At 39.1% G+C, this 17,119-nt stretch overlaps 1 protein-coding gene across 2 annotated transcripts in view; it reads left to right on the top strand.

Moving 5' to 3' along the window:
* The first annotated feature begins 937 nt into the window (after positions 1–937).
* Positions 938–17,119, top strand: part of ppib (peptidylprolyl isomerase B (cyclophilin B)) — a 46,238-nt gene continuing 30,056 nt past the window's right edge. Inside the window, exons 1-5 of one of the 2 annotated variants that reach the window (XM_053318830.1) lie at positions 938–1,140; positions 2,899–3,012; positions 3,398–3,491; positions 3,973–4,157; positions 5,045–5,169. In XM_053318830.1, the coding sequence (XP_053174805.1) occupies positions 1,006–1,140; positions 2,899–3,012; positions 3,398–3,491; positions 3,973–4,157; positions 5,045–5,167 (651 nt within the window). In that variant the 5' untranslated portion in view covers positions 938–1,005 and the 3' untranslated portion in view covers positions 5,168–5,169. Of the gene's footprint in view, positions 1,141–2,898; positions 3,013–3,397; positions 3,492–3,972; positions 4,158–5,044; positions 5,494–17,119 lie in introns of those variants that run through there. The other variant, XM_053318829.1, reaches the window with a different exon arrangement.

Here is a 17,119-nt window from a genome sequence, read left to right as displayed (position 1 = left end):
TATCTTAGATGGTCTAAGGTAGTAGTAGTAGTAGTATTATCAGTACTAGTAGTAGTAGTAGTAGTAGTATCAGTGCTAGTAGTAGTAGGCTAGTAGTAGTAGTAGTATCAGCAGTACTAGTAGTGGTATTAGGCTAGTAGTAGTGGTAGTAGTAGTAGTAGTAGTAGTAGGCTAGTAGTAGTATCAGTACTAGTAGTATTAAGCTATTAGTAGTGGTAGTAGTAGTAGTAGTAGGCTAGTAGTAGTAGTATCAGTACTAGTACTAATAGTAGTAGTAGGCTAGTAGTAGTATTATCAGTACTAGTAGTAGTAGTAGTAGGCTCGTTGAAGTATTATCAGTGCCACTAGTAGTATTAGTAGGCTAGTAGTAGTAGTAGTAGTATCAGTACTAGTAGTAATAGTAATATAGGCTAGTAGTAGTAGTAGTAGTATCAGTACTAGTAGTATTAAGCCAGTAGTAGTGGTAGTAGTAGTAGTATTAGGCTAGTAGTAGTAGTAGTAGTAGTAGTATCAGTACTACTAGTAGTAGTAGTAGGCTAGTAGTAGTAGTAGTAGTAGTATCAGTACTAGTAGTAATAGTAATATAGGCTAGTAGTAGTAGTAGTAGTAGTAGTAGGCTAGTAGTAGTATTATCAGTACTAGAAGTAGTAGTAGTAGTATTGTTGTTGTTGTTGTTGTTGTTGTTGTTGTTCCACATTACGACTTTAATTTTAAACTCCTAAACACACCAGAAAGTCGGAAAAAACGACTCCCAAACTTGGAAACTGTGACACGTGAACGCATCACAGTGTTGGATTCTGGAGAAGCGGTGTTACGCGTCTGCATGTGATTGGCTGGAACTCTCAGAGTACGTGAACCAATCAGAGCGCGATGCGTCTGACACCAACGTGATAGCGGCATCAGCGGCGCATGCGCACTCTCCGCCACCTCCCCCTCCACCCCGGCTAGTATAAAGCAAGCAGGACTGTCAGGGCCGTCTTCTGGCTGCTCTTTTTCTTCTTGTTGATGGTCAGACTCTGCGAGAGAAGGATGAAATTCCTTGTAGCCATCACGGTCATCGTAGGATCCGTGATTTTCCTCGCTTTCCCAAATGGTTCCTCCGCTGACGAGAAGAAGAAGGGCCCCAAAGTGACCGCAAAGGTAGGTCGTAGATGGGCTTGGCCAGCAGCAGAAGCAGCAGCTAGCTCCACCGATGGGTCGTGCAGAGAAATCAAAGCGGTTCCTCATTGCTAATCGCTGCAAAAGCTAGCTTGCTAACTTAGCTGCAGATTTTTTTTTAAAGCCACGTCACATGCAAGTTGGCCCCTAGTGGTTAAAAAAACAGGATATGTAGGCTGCAAATGCTCCTGGTTGATCATAGACAGCTAATCTCAGTGTTAGCTGCTCTTTAGGCCTTAACATCAAATGTCCAAATGCATCCACAGCCCTTTACGCGTCAGTAATCGTAGCAATTGATTGACTCTTTATTTGCTGGATGACCCGCTTGGCTGCATCAGATGTTGTGTCTGGCCTTGTGTCTACACGTCTGTCCACGTCTACAGTCACAAAGGAGGCTTTGAGCTGGTCTGACACACACAGACCAGCAGGAAATACTCCCACCCTTTACTTCAATAAAACATAACAATACAGCAGTGGAAAAATACTCCATTACAAGTCCTGCATCAAAAAGTCAAAGTTCATTCATTTGTTCAGTTTGATCAGTAGTTATAGTATTACGGTAAAAGTACATAAGTATTAGCAGCTTGATGTAAAGTAATGCAGTAAAAGTATATAGGTATTATGAGCTTGATGTAGTTAAAGTAGTGGTTTGGTCCTTCTGACTTATATATTATTATATATAAAGTAAGATATGTCTTTATTGATCCCCCCCTTGGGAGAAATTCTAATTGACACAGCAGTATATTGGGGAAAAGTAGCTGTGTTAAGGATGAAAGTGATAAAATAATTAAAATACTATTTATGTGAAATACATCTGCAATGAATGAAAGTACAATATGCATAAGTTCCTGAGAGTATATACATGTTTGCAGAGTTCCTGGGATTTACATAGTCAGGATAGCATCAGTCTTTTTAGTGGGAGTGAGTGGGAGGTACTGGGAGCTGTGGTGTTGTACCGTTAGGGTTAGAGCAGCATGTTACTGGTGTATCTGCTGGAGGTGGAGCTAGTTTCAACTACTTTTATATACAGTTAGCTAGTTTAGTCAAAGTCTGTCTCTGGTTTAGTTTAGTCCCAGCCTAGGGGTCAGGCCCCATCAAAGGGTCACTAGATTAGATGTGAGGAGTCGTGAGATGATTAATGGGAAAGGATATTACTGAAAAGGATATTGTACTGATTATGACAAATCATCTGTACAATAAAATGTTTAGGATGAGATACAAGACAGGAATGTAAATGCATATAAAAATACAATAGGGCTCCGCTGGAAAAATGTTCATAGTGGTAAGAGATAATAATAATAATAATAATCATAATAATCATAATAATCATAATTCACATAGATCATGCAAATGTTTGCAGCACTAAACATATTTTCTCTTTGGTCACATGATGTGGCAGCACTATCTTGTGTAAACTTATGGCACGAGCTGCACAACTCTTTAAAATACCTTACTAATCCTACAGAAACAGCTGCAGGCAAATTCCCCAACTAATGACAGCTGCTGCAATTATAAATGAAGGATCTTATCTAAGCTTTACTGTTAGAATATAAGAGCAAACGTAAGAGAGGGAGAAAATACTGCATGTCATTGCAGGAACCTGCTACTATGTAATAATCATGTCAACCTGAAAATGTTATAAAGATTTAAGCGTGCGGTGAAATAATGTCCTGTAGTGTGCTTCATCATGTGAGGAACTGGACTGATGAATAACGTCATGATTTTAATATCTTTTTATAGGTCTACTTTGACATTAGAGTTGGAGAGGAAGATGTTGGAAGAATCGTCATCGGGGTGTTCGGGAAAACTGTTCCCAAAACAGTCGACAACTTCGTTTCTTTGGCAACAGGAGAGGTAAGATCTCGTTGCCTAGTTTCTGCATAATGTACTCAGACTATTCTTGTCTGCAGTGGCTCGTTTGGCCTACTAGTCACCAACTCAAAAAAAATAAAAAAACAATTTTGACACACATTAAAGGTCATATTTATTTGTTTTTACACAGTAACAGGTCCATAGAGAAAAGATAAGAGTTCAGGGGTATTGCAGGTGAAATAAGCAGTTTACTTTATATTTGACTTGGAGGCCACATCTTTGTTTATTCTACCCATCCCAAACCGACATGTGCTGAAGATACTTTGAATAATACTCTTATTCACTTGGTCAAATACTGGAAGCTGATATTAATTCCAGAGCATTCAAGTGTTGTTTATCTTGTGTTCTTTATGCTCTAATTAAACAGAAAGGATTCGGTTACAAAGGAAGCAAATTCCACAGAGTCATCAAGGACTTCATGATCCAGGGTGGAGACTTTACCAGAGGAGATGGCACTGGAGGTAAGATGGTCGCTGATACCTGCAGAATGACATTTATATTGTTACTTGTAGAGATGTCGTTTTTCTTCCCCCACTGCAAGAATGAACTTGCACACTACCGTCAGCATCATTTCACATTCTCAGCATTTCATCAGACTCTTCATTGGGTCATCAAAAGCAGTTTAGCTGTGCAAACGGACAAGAAAATGTCTAATTTCTAGTGTCTACTCCTTCTCACCATCTAATTCAGAAGATTTGAGGATGATTTTTATTGTTTTATCATTTTTTAAAACTATTTTTTCATGCCACCACACAGTCAGAGTGACTTACAATGCTCTTCAATATTCATAAAATTAGATATTAGATTAACATTTGGCAGCAAGTGAGGTGCAAAGGTTGTCAGTGAACATTCATGGACATAACAAGCCAATAAATCATATCTGTCTTCTTCTGATTCAAATGGTACAAATTATTAATGTTTTCTTCTTTTTTCTAAATGTAGGAAAGAGTATCTATGGAGACCGTTTCCCCGATGAGAACTTCAAGCTGAAGCACTACGGCCCCGGCTGGCTCAGCATGGCCAACGCTGGCAAAGACACCAACGGCTCTCAGTTCTTCATCACCACAGTTCAGACTCAGTGGTTGGACGGCAAACACGTCGTCTTTGGAAAAATTCTGGAGGGAATGGTGAGTGGGTTTTAAAAAAGAAAGGATCTCTCTCTCTTTTTTTTTTTTTTAAAGTATAACTGTGGGAGTTAAAACGGCGTCATGTTGGTGGCTGAACAATGAATGTAAAGTGTGCGTTTGTTTGCTATCCAAACACTGAGCTGTTGTGTCTAGTTTGTCACCAGTTGAGACGAGCTCATCTGAGGAAATGCCTCAAATAGCACAGTGACTTCAGATTAAAATAGCTATGGTTTTCTGCTCCGTGCCAGGAAGTTTGTTTACTCTTCATTCTGTCCTATAAAGTATAAAGTACACCACACACACAGTCTTATATGCAAGGAAATAACAGTGTTACTTTAATTGGAATGTAGAGGAAATGTAAGTTCCAGTATGAATTGAGAAGTACTTACAATGTGATGAGATGTGATGAGATTCGGGAATCAAATTAGATTGAAATTATGTCTGGATAGGGCTGCAACACACTTTTTTTTTTTTTTTTTTTTTTCAATTAATGATTATTTTTTTTATTTTGTTCTTAAAATGTTAGAAAATTGAGGAAAAAGCCTGTTTCCTATTTTCTTAAAGCTCAAGGTGAACTCTTCAAATTTCCTGTTTTTATCTGATCAACAGTCCATTTTTTGCATTTTTGCAAAAATTTACCAAAATCTTTAAGTTTTCAATTTGCTGACTTAATTTTCTGTCAGTCAGTTTAATTGTTGCAGCTTTAACTCTAGACTTTTAGTCAAATTGGGTGATCAGTACTGATGTCTAACCCTAATTTTGACTTATGATGAACATTTTGCAGCTTTTCTAAATGTATCTGCACATGATAACAACCTCCTTCCTGTTAAAATTCACAACCTGTTAATGATATTTAATGTCTAATATCTTCTAATTTCCTCTTCCAGGATGTGGTGAGGAAGATCGAGGGCACAAAGACAGACGGCCGTGATAAGCCTCTTAAAGACGTCACCATCCACGACTGTGGCAAAATCGAGGTGGAGAAGCCATTCGCTGTGGCCAAGGAGTAGAGAGCACTGTCAGAAGAGGGGAGAACAACAGGGGGAAAACAGGACTGGGGGGGTGGGTGTTGGGGAATCGTGCAGGCCACTTTGTTTTTTTATCACTACCAGCCCTGTGGTCCTGGAGTCAGGGTCCTCTGGGGTCATTTGCTGTCCGTGGCTGCCGTCTTAAAAGCACCAGAAGAAAAAGTAACATCAAAAAGCAATCATGTCGACACTCTGGGTCCATTTTTCCAACGAGCATTCCAAGGTGCACTTAATTGTTCGTTGTTGTTTTTTGTAATAAAAAAAAAAGAAAAAGAAATCTCGGAATAAAGGTTTCAAATTTTGTTAAATTGCTGAGTGAATTTTATTGCACCTGGTTGAATATTTCCTAAATACATGAATAAATGCGTACATTTTCCTAAAATACATGAATATTGTAAGTCTTGGATGTTTTGTGTAGCTTGTTTTGACTTTCTGTTGTTACCGTGGGAGATATTTGATGGTTAACTTTATAGTTCTCACAGAAAATGTGGATATTTAAACTTAAACTTAAATATGTGAGAGCCTTCAATCACTTCTTTGTCTTTTTTGTATCCACCCACACAATGCAGAATGATTAATTATTCTTTATGACCTCCAGGGGCGCCGTTCTGTAAACTCTGCACTCTGTCTTTTTTCTAAAAATTAAAACCTGAATTAGAAATGTTAAATACAACATCTTGACAGCAAAGAACAGGAAACAGATTAAACATACATTCTGGCACCAATAATTCTTGTATCCTGAGTGAAACGGGGGCAATTAAAAACACACTGATCCCAAGATCAAGAATTAACCTCCATATGTGAAAGATGGAGTTTAACATGCTTTTTGCAGTTTGGGTGAAATAACCCTTTAATATTGCAGTTTCATGTAAAACTTGGCTGTAACACTTCTAGATAGAAGAAATAAAGGAGTCAATATCTACAAAGTTTACAAACAGGGCTCTAGATATAAAAGCAGTGGTGACACAATCATAAGTTCCCATTTCTCTGTTGGGGAGAAATTGATTTGCACTAAAACTGAAGCTTGTAGCCCATAGAGCTGTACATTGTTAGTGGCAACATGATGAGCTGAGAATAAGGATGTTTAATATAGTTGTTTGGAGGGAGAGAGAGAAACTGTAAACTGAAACAGGAAGGACCACCTGCAATGTGTTTGTACTGTAGTCAGTGAGAGCCTGACAGAGTGCTCCCTGTACATTTAAACTATACCTTCTATGGGAAGTATGTTCACATTCTTAGAGAGATGATGCCTCTGGAGACATTTTATGGCATGAAATGTGCTTTTAGAGTTAAAACTGTGGGAGTGAGATGTGTAAACACTCTTTTATTGGTATAAAAAGAATCTGCTGTCCTCTTTGCCTGACCACACCACACAGATCGTCTCACAGGTAATCTGGGCCTGTAGACGTCCGGATGACAGAGTCCAGTCCCGGACCTTCTAGCTTCATAGATTTTCATTGTGCTTCTCTCCTCTATCCTTCCTTTCTCTCCTCTCAACCCCAACCGGTCGAGGCAGATGGCCGCCCACTTCTGAGACTGGTTCTGCCTGAGGTTACTTCCTGTTAAAAGGGAGTTTTTTCTTGCCACTGTTGCTCATGTGGGAATGTTGGGTCTCTTTAAAGTTAAAATCTGAAGAGTTCGGTTTAGAACCTGCTCTATGTGTAAAGTACCTTGAGATAACTTTGTTGTGATTTGGTGCTATACAAATAAAGATAAAGATTGATGATTGAGATCTGAAAACTGCTGTTAAAGCTGTCATTTTTGGACTTACATTGCTCCAAAAGTACAACAAGTATCTCAACATTGAACACAACTTATAATACTGAAAGTTGGTAACACTGTTTTCAAAGTTTGAACGCAATCTCTAGGCCAAGGTATGTCCAATTTACGTCTATAGACTTCCTCTATAAGGTGTATTATTTCAAAAATGTGCATAAAATCACTGGAATATAGTGGAAAATATCAACTAATAGCACATATTGTGGAAACATGCTCAATATGTTAGAATTGGAGCCATTCCTATAGCTTTACTGGCCTGCAGAGGGCGTCCTCACACCAGCGATACCAGCTCTGCAGCACGGCAGCAGTAGTCCATGTTTTTGTGGTTTTCACATGTGATTTTACTGCAATAAAATGAGGAATTGTGCATTTCTGTGGCGCTCTGTTTATTCATAATCGCTGAACACATAAAATGGCTCCTCTGGCGTTTCACTTGTTTGTTCCACTCTTATTACATATTTGCTGTAGGGGGAAAGAAAGCAGTTTGAACACACAGCAGGATCACTATTTTGTCTTTTTTGTCCTCTTCTATTACTCGCTGGACCAGGACAGTTAATGGACTAGGACTAAAGGACTAGTTAATGTTAGGTGGAGTCTGTCTATTGAGGAAGAGAAAATAGACATTAGACACACCTTCCTGTGATTGTCTGATCTTCCTGATGCTCATGTAGTGAAAACAAAAAGAAACAAAAAAAAACTCCAAACCACTCCCATCTGCTGCTTCAAGCGTGTTTCAACAAACACAAACACGGACATGTGATCAGGTCAGGTATGCTGTCACATCTGTACAGTATGTTCTGCTTTACTGCCATAATTAGCAATAGATTATTGATTGGCAGTGTCTATTCATGTGTACTTCCATTCACACAGCTCAGGATTAGGTTTCCAGTCCTCTACTTTGTTAAAGATTCAAATATCTCAACAACTATTGGATGGATTGTCTTGAAATGATGTCAAGATATTCATGGTCCTCAGGAGATAAATCGTAATGACTTTGGTGATCTCTCATCCCACGAGGGACTCTGATCACTCTGGAGAACTCCTTCAGTGATAGACTGCTTAACCCAAAGTGTGTGAAGGAGACTATAGAACCAGCACTGCTCCCAGTAACCAACACTGCTCCCAGTAAGCACTGCTCCCAGTAACCAGCACTACTCCCAGCAACCAGTCCAGTACTACTCCCAGTAACCAGCACTGCTCCCAGTAACCAACACTGCTCCCAGTAAGCACTGCTCCTAGTAACCAGTCCAGTACTACTCCCAGTAACCAGCACTGCTCCCAGTAACCAACACTGCTCCCAGTAAGCACTGCTCCCAGTAACCAGCACTGCTCCCAGTAACCAGCACTACTCCCAGTAATCAGCACTGCTCCCAGTAACCAGCACTACTCCCAGTAACCAGGACTACTCCCAGTAACCAGCACTACTCCCAGTAACCAGCACTGCTCCCATTAACCAGTACTACTCCCAGTAACCAGCACTGCTCCCAGTAACCAGCACTACTCCCAGTAACCAGCACTACTCCCAGTAACCAGCACTACTCCCAGCAACCAGCACTGCTCCCAGTAACCAGCACTACTCCCAGTAACCAGCACTGCTTCCAGTAATCAGCACTACTCCCAGTAACCAGCACTGCTCCCAGTAACCAGCACTACTCCCAGTAACCAGCACTACTCACAGTAACCAGCACTACTCACAGTAACCAGCACTACTCCCAGTAACCAGCACTACTCCCAGTAACCAGCACTGCTCCCAGTAACCAGCACTGCTCCCAGTAACCAGCACTACTCCCAGTAACCAGCACTACTCCCAGTAACCAGCACTGCTTCCAGTAATCAGTACTACTCCCAGTAACCAGCACTGCTCCCAGTAACCAACACTACTCTCAGTAACCAGCACTACTCCCAGTAACCAACACTACTCTCAGTAACCAGCACTACTCCCAGTAACCAACACTACTCCCAGTAACCAGCACTATTCCCAGTAACCAGCACTACTCCCAGTAACCAACACTACTCCCAGTAACCAGCACTACTCCCAGTATCCAGTACTACTCCCAGTAACCAGCACTACTCCCAGTAACCAGCACTGCTCCTAGTAACCAACACTACTCCCAGTAACCAGCACTACTCCCAGTAACCAGCACTACTCCCAGTAACCAACACTACTCCCAGTAACCAACACTACTCCTAGTAACCAACACTACTCCCAGTAACCAACACTACTCCCAGTAACCAGCACTACTCCTAGTAACCAACACTACTCCCAGTAACCAACACTACTCCCAGTAACCAACAGTGCTCCCAGTAACCAGCACTACTCCCAGTAACCAACACTGCTCCCAGTAACCAACACTGCTCCCAGTAACCAACACTACTCCCTGTAATTTTGTCTGATAAAGACATTTGGCAGCAAGTGAGGTGCAAAGGTTGTCAATGAACATTTGTGGACATAACAAGCCAATAAATCATATCTGTCTTCTTCTGATTCAAATGATACAAATTATTAATGTTTTCTTCTTTTTTCTAAATGTAGGAAAGAGTATCTATGGAGACCGTTTCCCCGATGAGAACTTCAAGCTGAAGCACTACGGCCCCGGCTGGCTCAGCATGGCCAACGCTGGCAAAGACACCAACGGCTCTCAGTTCTTCATCACCACAGTTCAGACTCAGTGGTTGGACGGCAAACACGTCGTGTGGTGAGTGGGTTTTAAAAAGAAAGGATCTCTTTTTTTAAAGTATAACTGTAGGAGACTCTACAACCAACACTGCTCCCAGTAACCAGCACAAAAACAATAGTGGTATTTTTTTTATCACTATTGTTTTTTATCGCTTGTGTACTTATTATTTATTGTTCTTTATTATTTTTATTGACTCTTTTTACTGCTGTCCATTTTACTGCTGTAATGTAAATTTCCCCATCGCGGGACTAAAAAAGGAATATCTTATCTCATCTGAATTTTTCTGTAGCATCGTCAGCATCGTTGACATTTTTAGCTTTAAATGAAATATTCTGACTATTATCTGATGGATTCCCATGAGAGTTTGGGTCAGATATTCATGGTGTCCAGAGGATGAATCCTAATGACTTTGGTGCTGCTCTGTCTAGCGCCATCAGCAGGTCAAAGTTAATATTCATCAGAGCGTCCATGTAACCAAGTGGTTACAACGCATATAATGTACCAGCAACGTCCCTGGTTTGAGTCCAACAAGGGACCTTTGTCGCCTCCTCTCTCTCCCCTTGTTTCCTGTTGGCCTCTCTGCCATCAACTGTCCGATAAAGGAAAAAAATCCTAAGAAATTATGTTAAAAAAACAAACAAAAACAAAACACTTATCTCAACATGTAATGAATGGGTTTATACAGAAGAGCCCAAAACTCCAGCAGCACATGTAGTAAAAAAAACAACTTTATAATGAGACATTGTGGTTCAAGAGTTGCTTGAGTTTTGACCTCCAGACTTTTTTTTTTTTCTTCTCCGTGCACATCGGAAGATGATTAAGTTGTGCCACAAATCCCAACTCTGCTATTACAAATTCTTTTACAGACATTCATGGTTTCCAAAGAATGAATCCCGATGACTTTGGTGATGTCCTCCAGCCCCACCATGAGGTTCATGTTTGTGGTTTCGAGTGAAATATCTCAACAAGTATTAAATGGACAGCCTTGAAAGTTAGTACACACATTCATTCCCTCCCCACTGAGGATGATTTGTAATAACTTTGATGATCCTCTGACTTTTCATATTTCCATCATCAGCTCAAAACGTTGTTTTAGGTCCAAATATCTGCAAAACTGATGAAAGTCAGCTTCAGTTGTACTTTCTGGAGTTTATTTAAAATATATTTTTTGCTGTTGTTAGCATGCTAAAATGCAAGAAATGATGCCTGCTAAATGTTAAATGTTAATATTGCCATTGTGAGCATTAGCATGTCAACATTGAATCAGCATGTGTACATATTTGAAACTAACAAGTGAGTTTTTTAGTAGTAGTGTGGAAATAAATTACTAAAAATATCTGTATAATAATCAGGTACATAACTAGAGATTAGCTTAATAAGAGCTGTTTCATCATATAAATCTGTAATATATCAGGTACATAACTAGAGATTAGCTTAATAAGAGCTGTTTCATCATATAAATCTGTAATATATCAGGTACATAACAATAGATTAGCTTAATAAGAGCTGTTTCATCATATAAATCTGTAATATATCAGGTACATAACAATAGATTAGCTTAATAAGAGCTATTTCATCATATAAATCTGTAATAGATACAATATGTCTAACAACACCCCTGATGATAACTGTTATTATTGTAACATCATGTACAGATAATACCAATAATAATATTGTTTTATTCCCATGGAGCCATTTTTAGAAGCAATGTCTGGAAAAATGTAGAGGCCATGGGAACAGTGCCGGGCGAGGGAATGGTATTCCTAAACACAACTGACCTCATCTGCTTTTGTGAACTTGCCTGCAGACATGAGGTAATCTGAAATCCAAGCGTGGAAAAGTTTGGTGCTCTCAGACTCATCTGTCGGTTTGCTTCCAGTTTTTGTCGGAGATGTGAACTGTCTGAAAATGGACTGATAAAAAAAATATTAGTTGCTGTTTCTGAAGATATTTTTAAACTTAGATGCCCAAACCTATTTCTGAAACTGAGTTGGCAGAATTGAGACTTTACTCGAGTCAGATTTAAGCCTGACTTCAGTCTGCTGTGAGATTTGACTTACATGATACTTGACTACCTAAAGATCTGACTTGAGAACCAAAAAAAATGAAAAGTTTCATGTTGTAGATACAATCCTGTCAAAATAAAAGAAGTGCTAACTTTGCATAATAGAATAGTTAACCCTAACATACTGTTCATACTCTGACTCAACTCACATTCAGAAATTCCCCATCAGCTTTTAATAAATGTTTGATTAATCTTATGGAATAAAGACATTCACAATCACTATTTTATGGTCCAGGAGAGCATTTTAGAGAATTGGATGAATATAACATGTTTGAATGCTAATGTGTTATCATTATTTTTATAAACACAGGTCAAACATGTACATTTCCATATTTAAAAATGTGTATCAGCTGCACAAAAGTAAAAAAAAGATGCATTTTGTTTCCATTTTTGTATACTGTGGGTCACATTAGAAAAAGTCTGGCTAAAAGAAATGTGTATTGGGTGTTTTTTACAGCTTGGGTTAAATGGGTCTGTTTATTCAAATGACAAAAACCAACCTATTATATCCTTTCTTACTTTTCTTACTTTATGTGTCCAGGTTTATCCATCTCTCATATCCCTGCCTCGACCTCACTATTTAATTTGTGTTGCTCACATCATTGAAAAATGATATCGGAAACATTTGAACAGCAACAACTCTTTACACAAAACACACAGATTTAAAATGAGCATTTAAGTTCGTTCTTGACCTCTTGGATTGGTATCTGAGACAGAATAACATCAAATCAAGTCCCAATTAAAAAGTATCTCTTTTTAACCACATCTCATGCTGACCTAAGTGTGAAACATTGTTCACGTGATAACAGGTGATCACAGTATTGATTGATAACGGGTCAAAGTCATTGATCAGGTCTCTGTGGTCGGCTGGAGAGAGACTGTCATGGACTTGTGGGTTTTACACTTTTTGGTGTTTTGTTCTCTTGGTTTCCACTGTTTCTGTATTTCTGTTTAGTCATTTGGTCATTTGGTTTTGCGTGTTTATAATTGGGTATTGTAGGTGTTTTTTCTGGGTTTTGATATTCACTTTCCTTTGTGTTTCCTTTCTATGTTCCTGAACTCCTCCCCAGCCCATTTTTCCCCCTCCACAGCTGCCTTACATCTGCTCCGTTGGCCTGCCTCGCTCTTAGTGTTTTTCCCGACTTCACACCTGTCATGTATCAGTCTCATCAGCCCTGCCGTGCCACCAGTGTCCTCCCAGTCTTATCATATGTTCCCCATTTCCTTGTTAGTTCTGTTAGTATTTAAGTATTGGTAAACTGTTCAATCTTTGTTGGATCCTTTGTCATTTCTTTTCTGGTTTCATCAGTTCCTCATCAAGTTTGCTTTAATCAGAATAAAGACATTTTTCTGCAGCCCTGCTTGGGTCCATCTGCTCCTCTTTCCATGACAAAGATCAAGAAAAGGTCATTTACAGAGTCTGATGTTCCATTTGCCTCAAACTCACTCTCAAAAAACACGACTTAAATGAAACATTTGGCATTTTAGGAAACTCATTAATCAACTTTCTTGCTGAGACTTAGATTACCAGTCTCATGAATATGAATTTATAGCCAGCAGTCATCTAGCTTAGCACAAGGACTACAAACAGGGGCCAACACCTATCAGCACCTCAAAACAGCACTAATTAACACGTTAATCTCATTTATTTAAATCTGCTTTACCTTTTTGTTTGTTTTTTGTTTTGTTTGGGTTTTTTTTTTTTTTACCATTGTGGGTCAAGGAAACAAGGTGCGAACACAACACTGACATATCATCACCTTTTAAGTTGATATGTACTTGAAACTGGTTAGCTAACAGTTGCTTATTGACTCAACCAACAGTTACAGAGCAACATTATCATTCATTTAAAGTGTTTTTTTGGTCCACTTGGGGAATATAAATCCAACATTCACTCTGTTTTTGTTTTCTACCAAGTCCTGAGGGAAATATCTGGCTCTTTAGCTGCTAAATGCTCCACTATGTTCAAGAAGGGTCCATCCACTTTACTACATGATACCCCCCCAAACCTCCCTGACCCCTGAACTCATGTCTAAACCTAACAAAGTGGATGTGTTGTACTGTGAGTCCACAGATAGAGCTACTTGCTATGTTCTGTTTGCCTTTTCGTTGCCAAATGGGAAATGTTAAAGTGTCATACAAGAGGTTTAAAATGATCGTAAATAGGCATGGATGTGAAATTTCAACAGGTATTATGATATATGATAAATTAAAGTGGGTGATCTTTCTCTCAAATAAAAACATCCCGACAATGAAAACAAAACTACAGCTGTCCAATAAACTAAAGGACAAAAGCATTCCTGTACGTTTGTTGGCGTCACGTGAGAAGAGATAGGTGAACAACGACACAAGATCCATATTTTAACCTCTCGATCATTTCAGGAAATGAATTAAAATGAGATAGCCTAGACTGATTACAAATACTATCACTAAGTGTCAGAAAATGACCAAATTATAAAACATTATGGAACCTTTGGCACTATTGTACATCATACAAAGGGCAAAAATATACAGAAAATAAACAAGATAATTATCGTACATTTGGCAATGCTGTTTGGTGCTGAGCAGGTGGTCTGAAAATGTCTGAAAATGATGCTCTGAGAATGAACCAAAATAGTAAAGTTGCAGCCAAACTGCTTAACAATGAGCTGAAATCTTTTATAAAGCTCCATAAATTTGAGAGGAGTTGCAGAGTCGGTGATAATTCTGTGTAGGTTCATCTCTAAGATCAACGTCTCTGATATTACACATCGTCATTTCACAGATTGGCAAAGTCTCCACTCTCAGTAAAGAAGAAGTGAATAAGTGCAAGATGTTGAACTATTCCTCAACAGGAAATCTTTTGGGGGTTTCAGTTCTCATACACATTATTGACCACACATGCTAAAGAGTTTCAGTACTCTTCTTTATTAAAATCAGCTGTCAGTAACCAAAAAAACAAGTACCATATCTCTTTAATCCCATTCCAATAATCACCATAATCATCTGACTCAAAACATCAAACTTGTCTTCTGACCAGCTGTAAAATGTTTCCACGTCTCTGTAACTCCACAGGACAGGTACACACCCTGACTAAAAAGACTTCCCACAGGGAAAGTCCATCTTTATTTTCAGACGTGGTTTTAGCTTGAAGTTGCATAATTACAGAGGATCGTGTCAACGCTATGATCAGTGTATCATTTTAAAAAATTATATCACCAAAAATATGAAATTATATAATCCACTTTTGCTTTGATGACATGTGATTTAAATTTTTTATGTTGGTGAGGAATTCAGAGTTGGTAAGGTTGCTAAATATTCTTCATGTATGATTTAGAGTGGGGGCGAATCTGCTCCACCAAACATCCACAGAAAGTGAGTGTCGGCCCTGCAGTTCTTGTTTTGCCCAGATTCACTCAGGCATCGAGTGACTCACCAGAAGAAAAATATGGAAAGAATTCCCTGGAGTCGGCACAACCGTGGTCTTGGTTAAACCCCCTGTTGTTCAGATTGGCCTTGTTTGTGGCGATTGGGGATTGTTCGGTGAAACAGTGTTATTCTTCACTTACTGGCTTTGCTGGAAAAGCCGTGACGAGCCGGACATATCTGGCATAGCTTCCTGGAAGAGGCTTTGTCAACGAGATTAAAAGAACACTGGAGAGAATCACAACACGAAGCGTGGAGGCGTTCGGTCACACCGGAGGACCAAAACGTCCACATCCTGCCCTTCTGTCATGGACCAGTGGAGCATATTTTTATTTTTGGCTCCTCACTCTCAAAGTTTGAAAGTAGCAGGTGTATCTGCTGTACTTTAATATGTTGAATATCCCCCATAATATGGTTGGATAACTCAGTTCGAGGTCAAGAAAAGGCCTTTGGGCATTATTTTTGTTGTATCTTTCATAAAAGTTCTGCAATAAATATGTGGCTCAGACTACTTCATCTTGTCCACACTTTAAAAGATATAACAGCTTTTCTATATATTTATTATAGTTATTAATGTCAACAAATCTCATGTGTAGAGCCAAACCAACAATATATTGATCCTACTTTAAAGTATTGTGTGTGTATTCACAGCCTAATATATCTGATTCCTCTGTGCTTTAGACCTCTGTTGTTGTCAGTGAGCCTTACCGCTGCATGAGGCGACATGTTCCTTCACCACAAAGAGTTTGGATCAGTTATTTTGGTTAGAAACGACTCCAAAAATGAACAACAGCGATGATGTTTAAAGAGCTTTGCTGGCTTGTTGTGCTATATATCACAACCTTATACTACATTGTTCATTTTAAAGAACTTACAAGAGGTTGTGATATGTAGCATAGCAAGCTAACGAAGCTCCGTAATGTGAACACATGGTGTCTGCTTTACACTGACCCAATCTTCAGAGACTCATAACATGATCACTGTTATTCATCTTTGAAGCCTTTACTGACCCAAACTCTTCACGGTGGAGGAACCTGTCACATGTTCAGCTCTGTGGCTCGCCTGTGTGTTTTTAATGCTTTTTGAATAACAACGGAAGTCTACAGCACAGAGCAATAAGAGGTAGCTATCACACACACACACACATGTTGGTTTGGTTCTGCACGTGAGATTCATTGAGATTCATCACTAAGAAAAATAGAAAAAAGACATATCCTTTAAAGCTGCATTAATGATCACTACTTTTTTTTGTAACAATGGGTCAAATGACTACAAAGGAAAAGAAACACAGAGAGAAATATCACCCGATTATGCAATTTCCCACTCATTGTTTTTGGTTTGAAGCTCTAAACTTGACTGATTTGGTTCAGTCTCATTTATAAACCTCATATTCAGCAGCTGCAGGAAGCTATTTTCAGGCACACTTAAAAAGTTAGCAACTAGCAGATAAACACTGGCGCATTAACAGCTATAGAGACTTTTCATCAGGAGGTGGTGGAGACCAAAACAGAGATAAAAGCAGAGTGACTATTTTACCTTGGCTGGGCCATAAAGTATAGCTAACCACAACATGTCAATAGAATAAAGATAAATAAATGAATATAATAGTTATGTACTGAAGGGTGCACATCACCGTATTGACAGCAGTATTTTACAGACAATATTGCAATAAAAATCTGACTCAGTGATACAGTCTGAAAACCGCCCTGTTGAAAATGAAACAAAAACACCAAAGCAGTAAATGAAACCTAAGAGCTTTGTATGAGCCAGCCAGGAAGGTTGCAAGGCCGAAGGCAATGAACAGGAAACGGGCCACCCGATTGTAAAAACAGCTGATCGACAGGAAGAACACATTAGTATTACAGATGAGAGACAGACCACTGTGCACGCCACAGCTACAGCGTCATGTCAGAGAGAGCACAGAAGTGTTTAGTTTTACTGGTAATTAACCTCTATGTTACAGCATCGTATCAGCTGAGAGGTTCTGTATCAGACAAAAAGTTTCTG

The sequence above is a fragment of the Scomber japonicus genome, chromosome 5 (assembly GCF_027409825.1).
Source record: "Scomber japonicus isolate fScoJap1 chromosome 5, fScoJap1.pri, whole genome shotgun sequence".
Lineage (NCBI taxonomy): Eukaryota > Metazoa > Chordata > Actinopteri > Scombriformes > Scombridae > Scomber > Scomber japonicus.
Note: the sequence above shows the minus strand (reverse complement) of the source record. Positions and strands in the feature narration are given on the sequence as shown.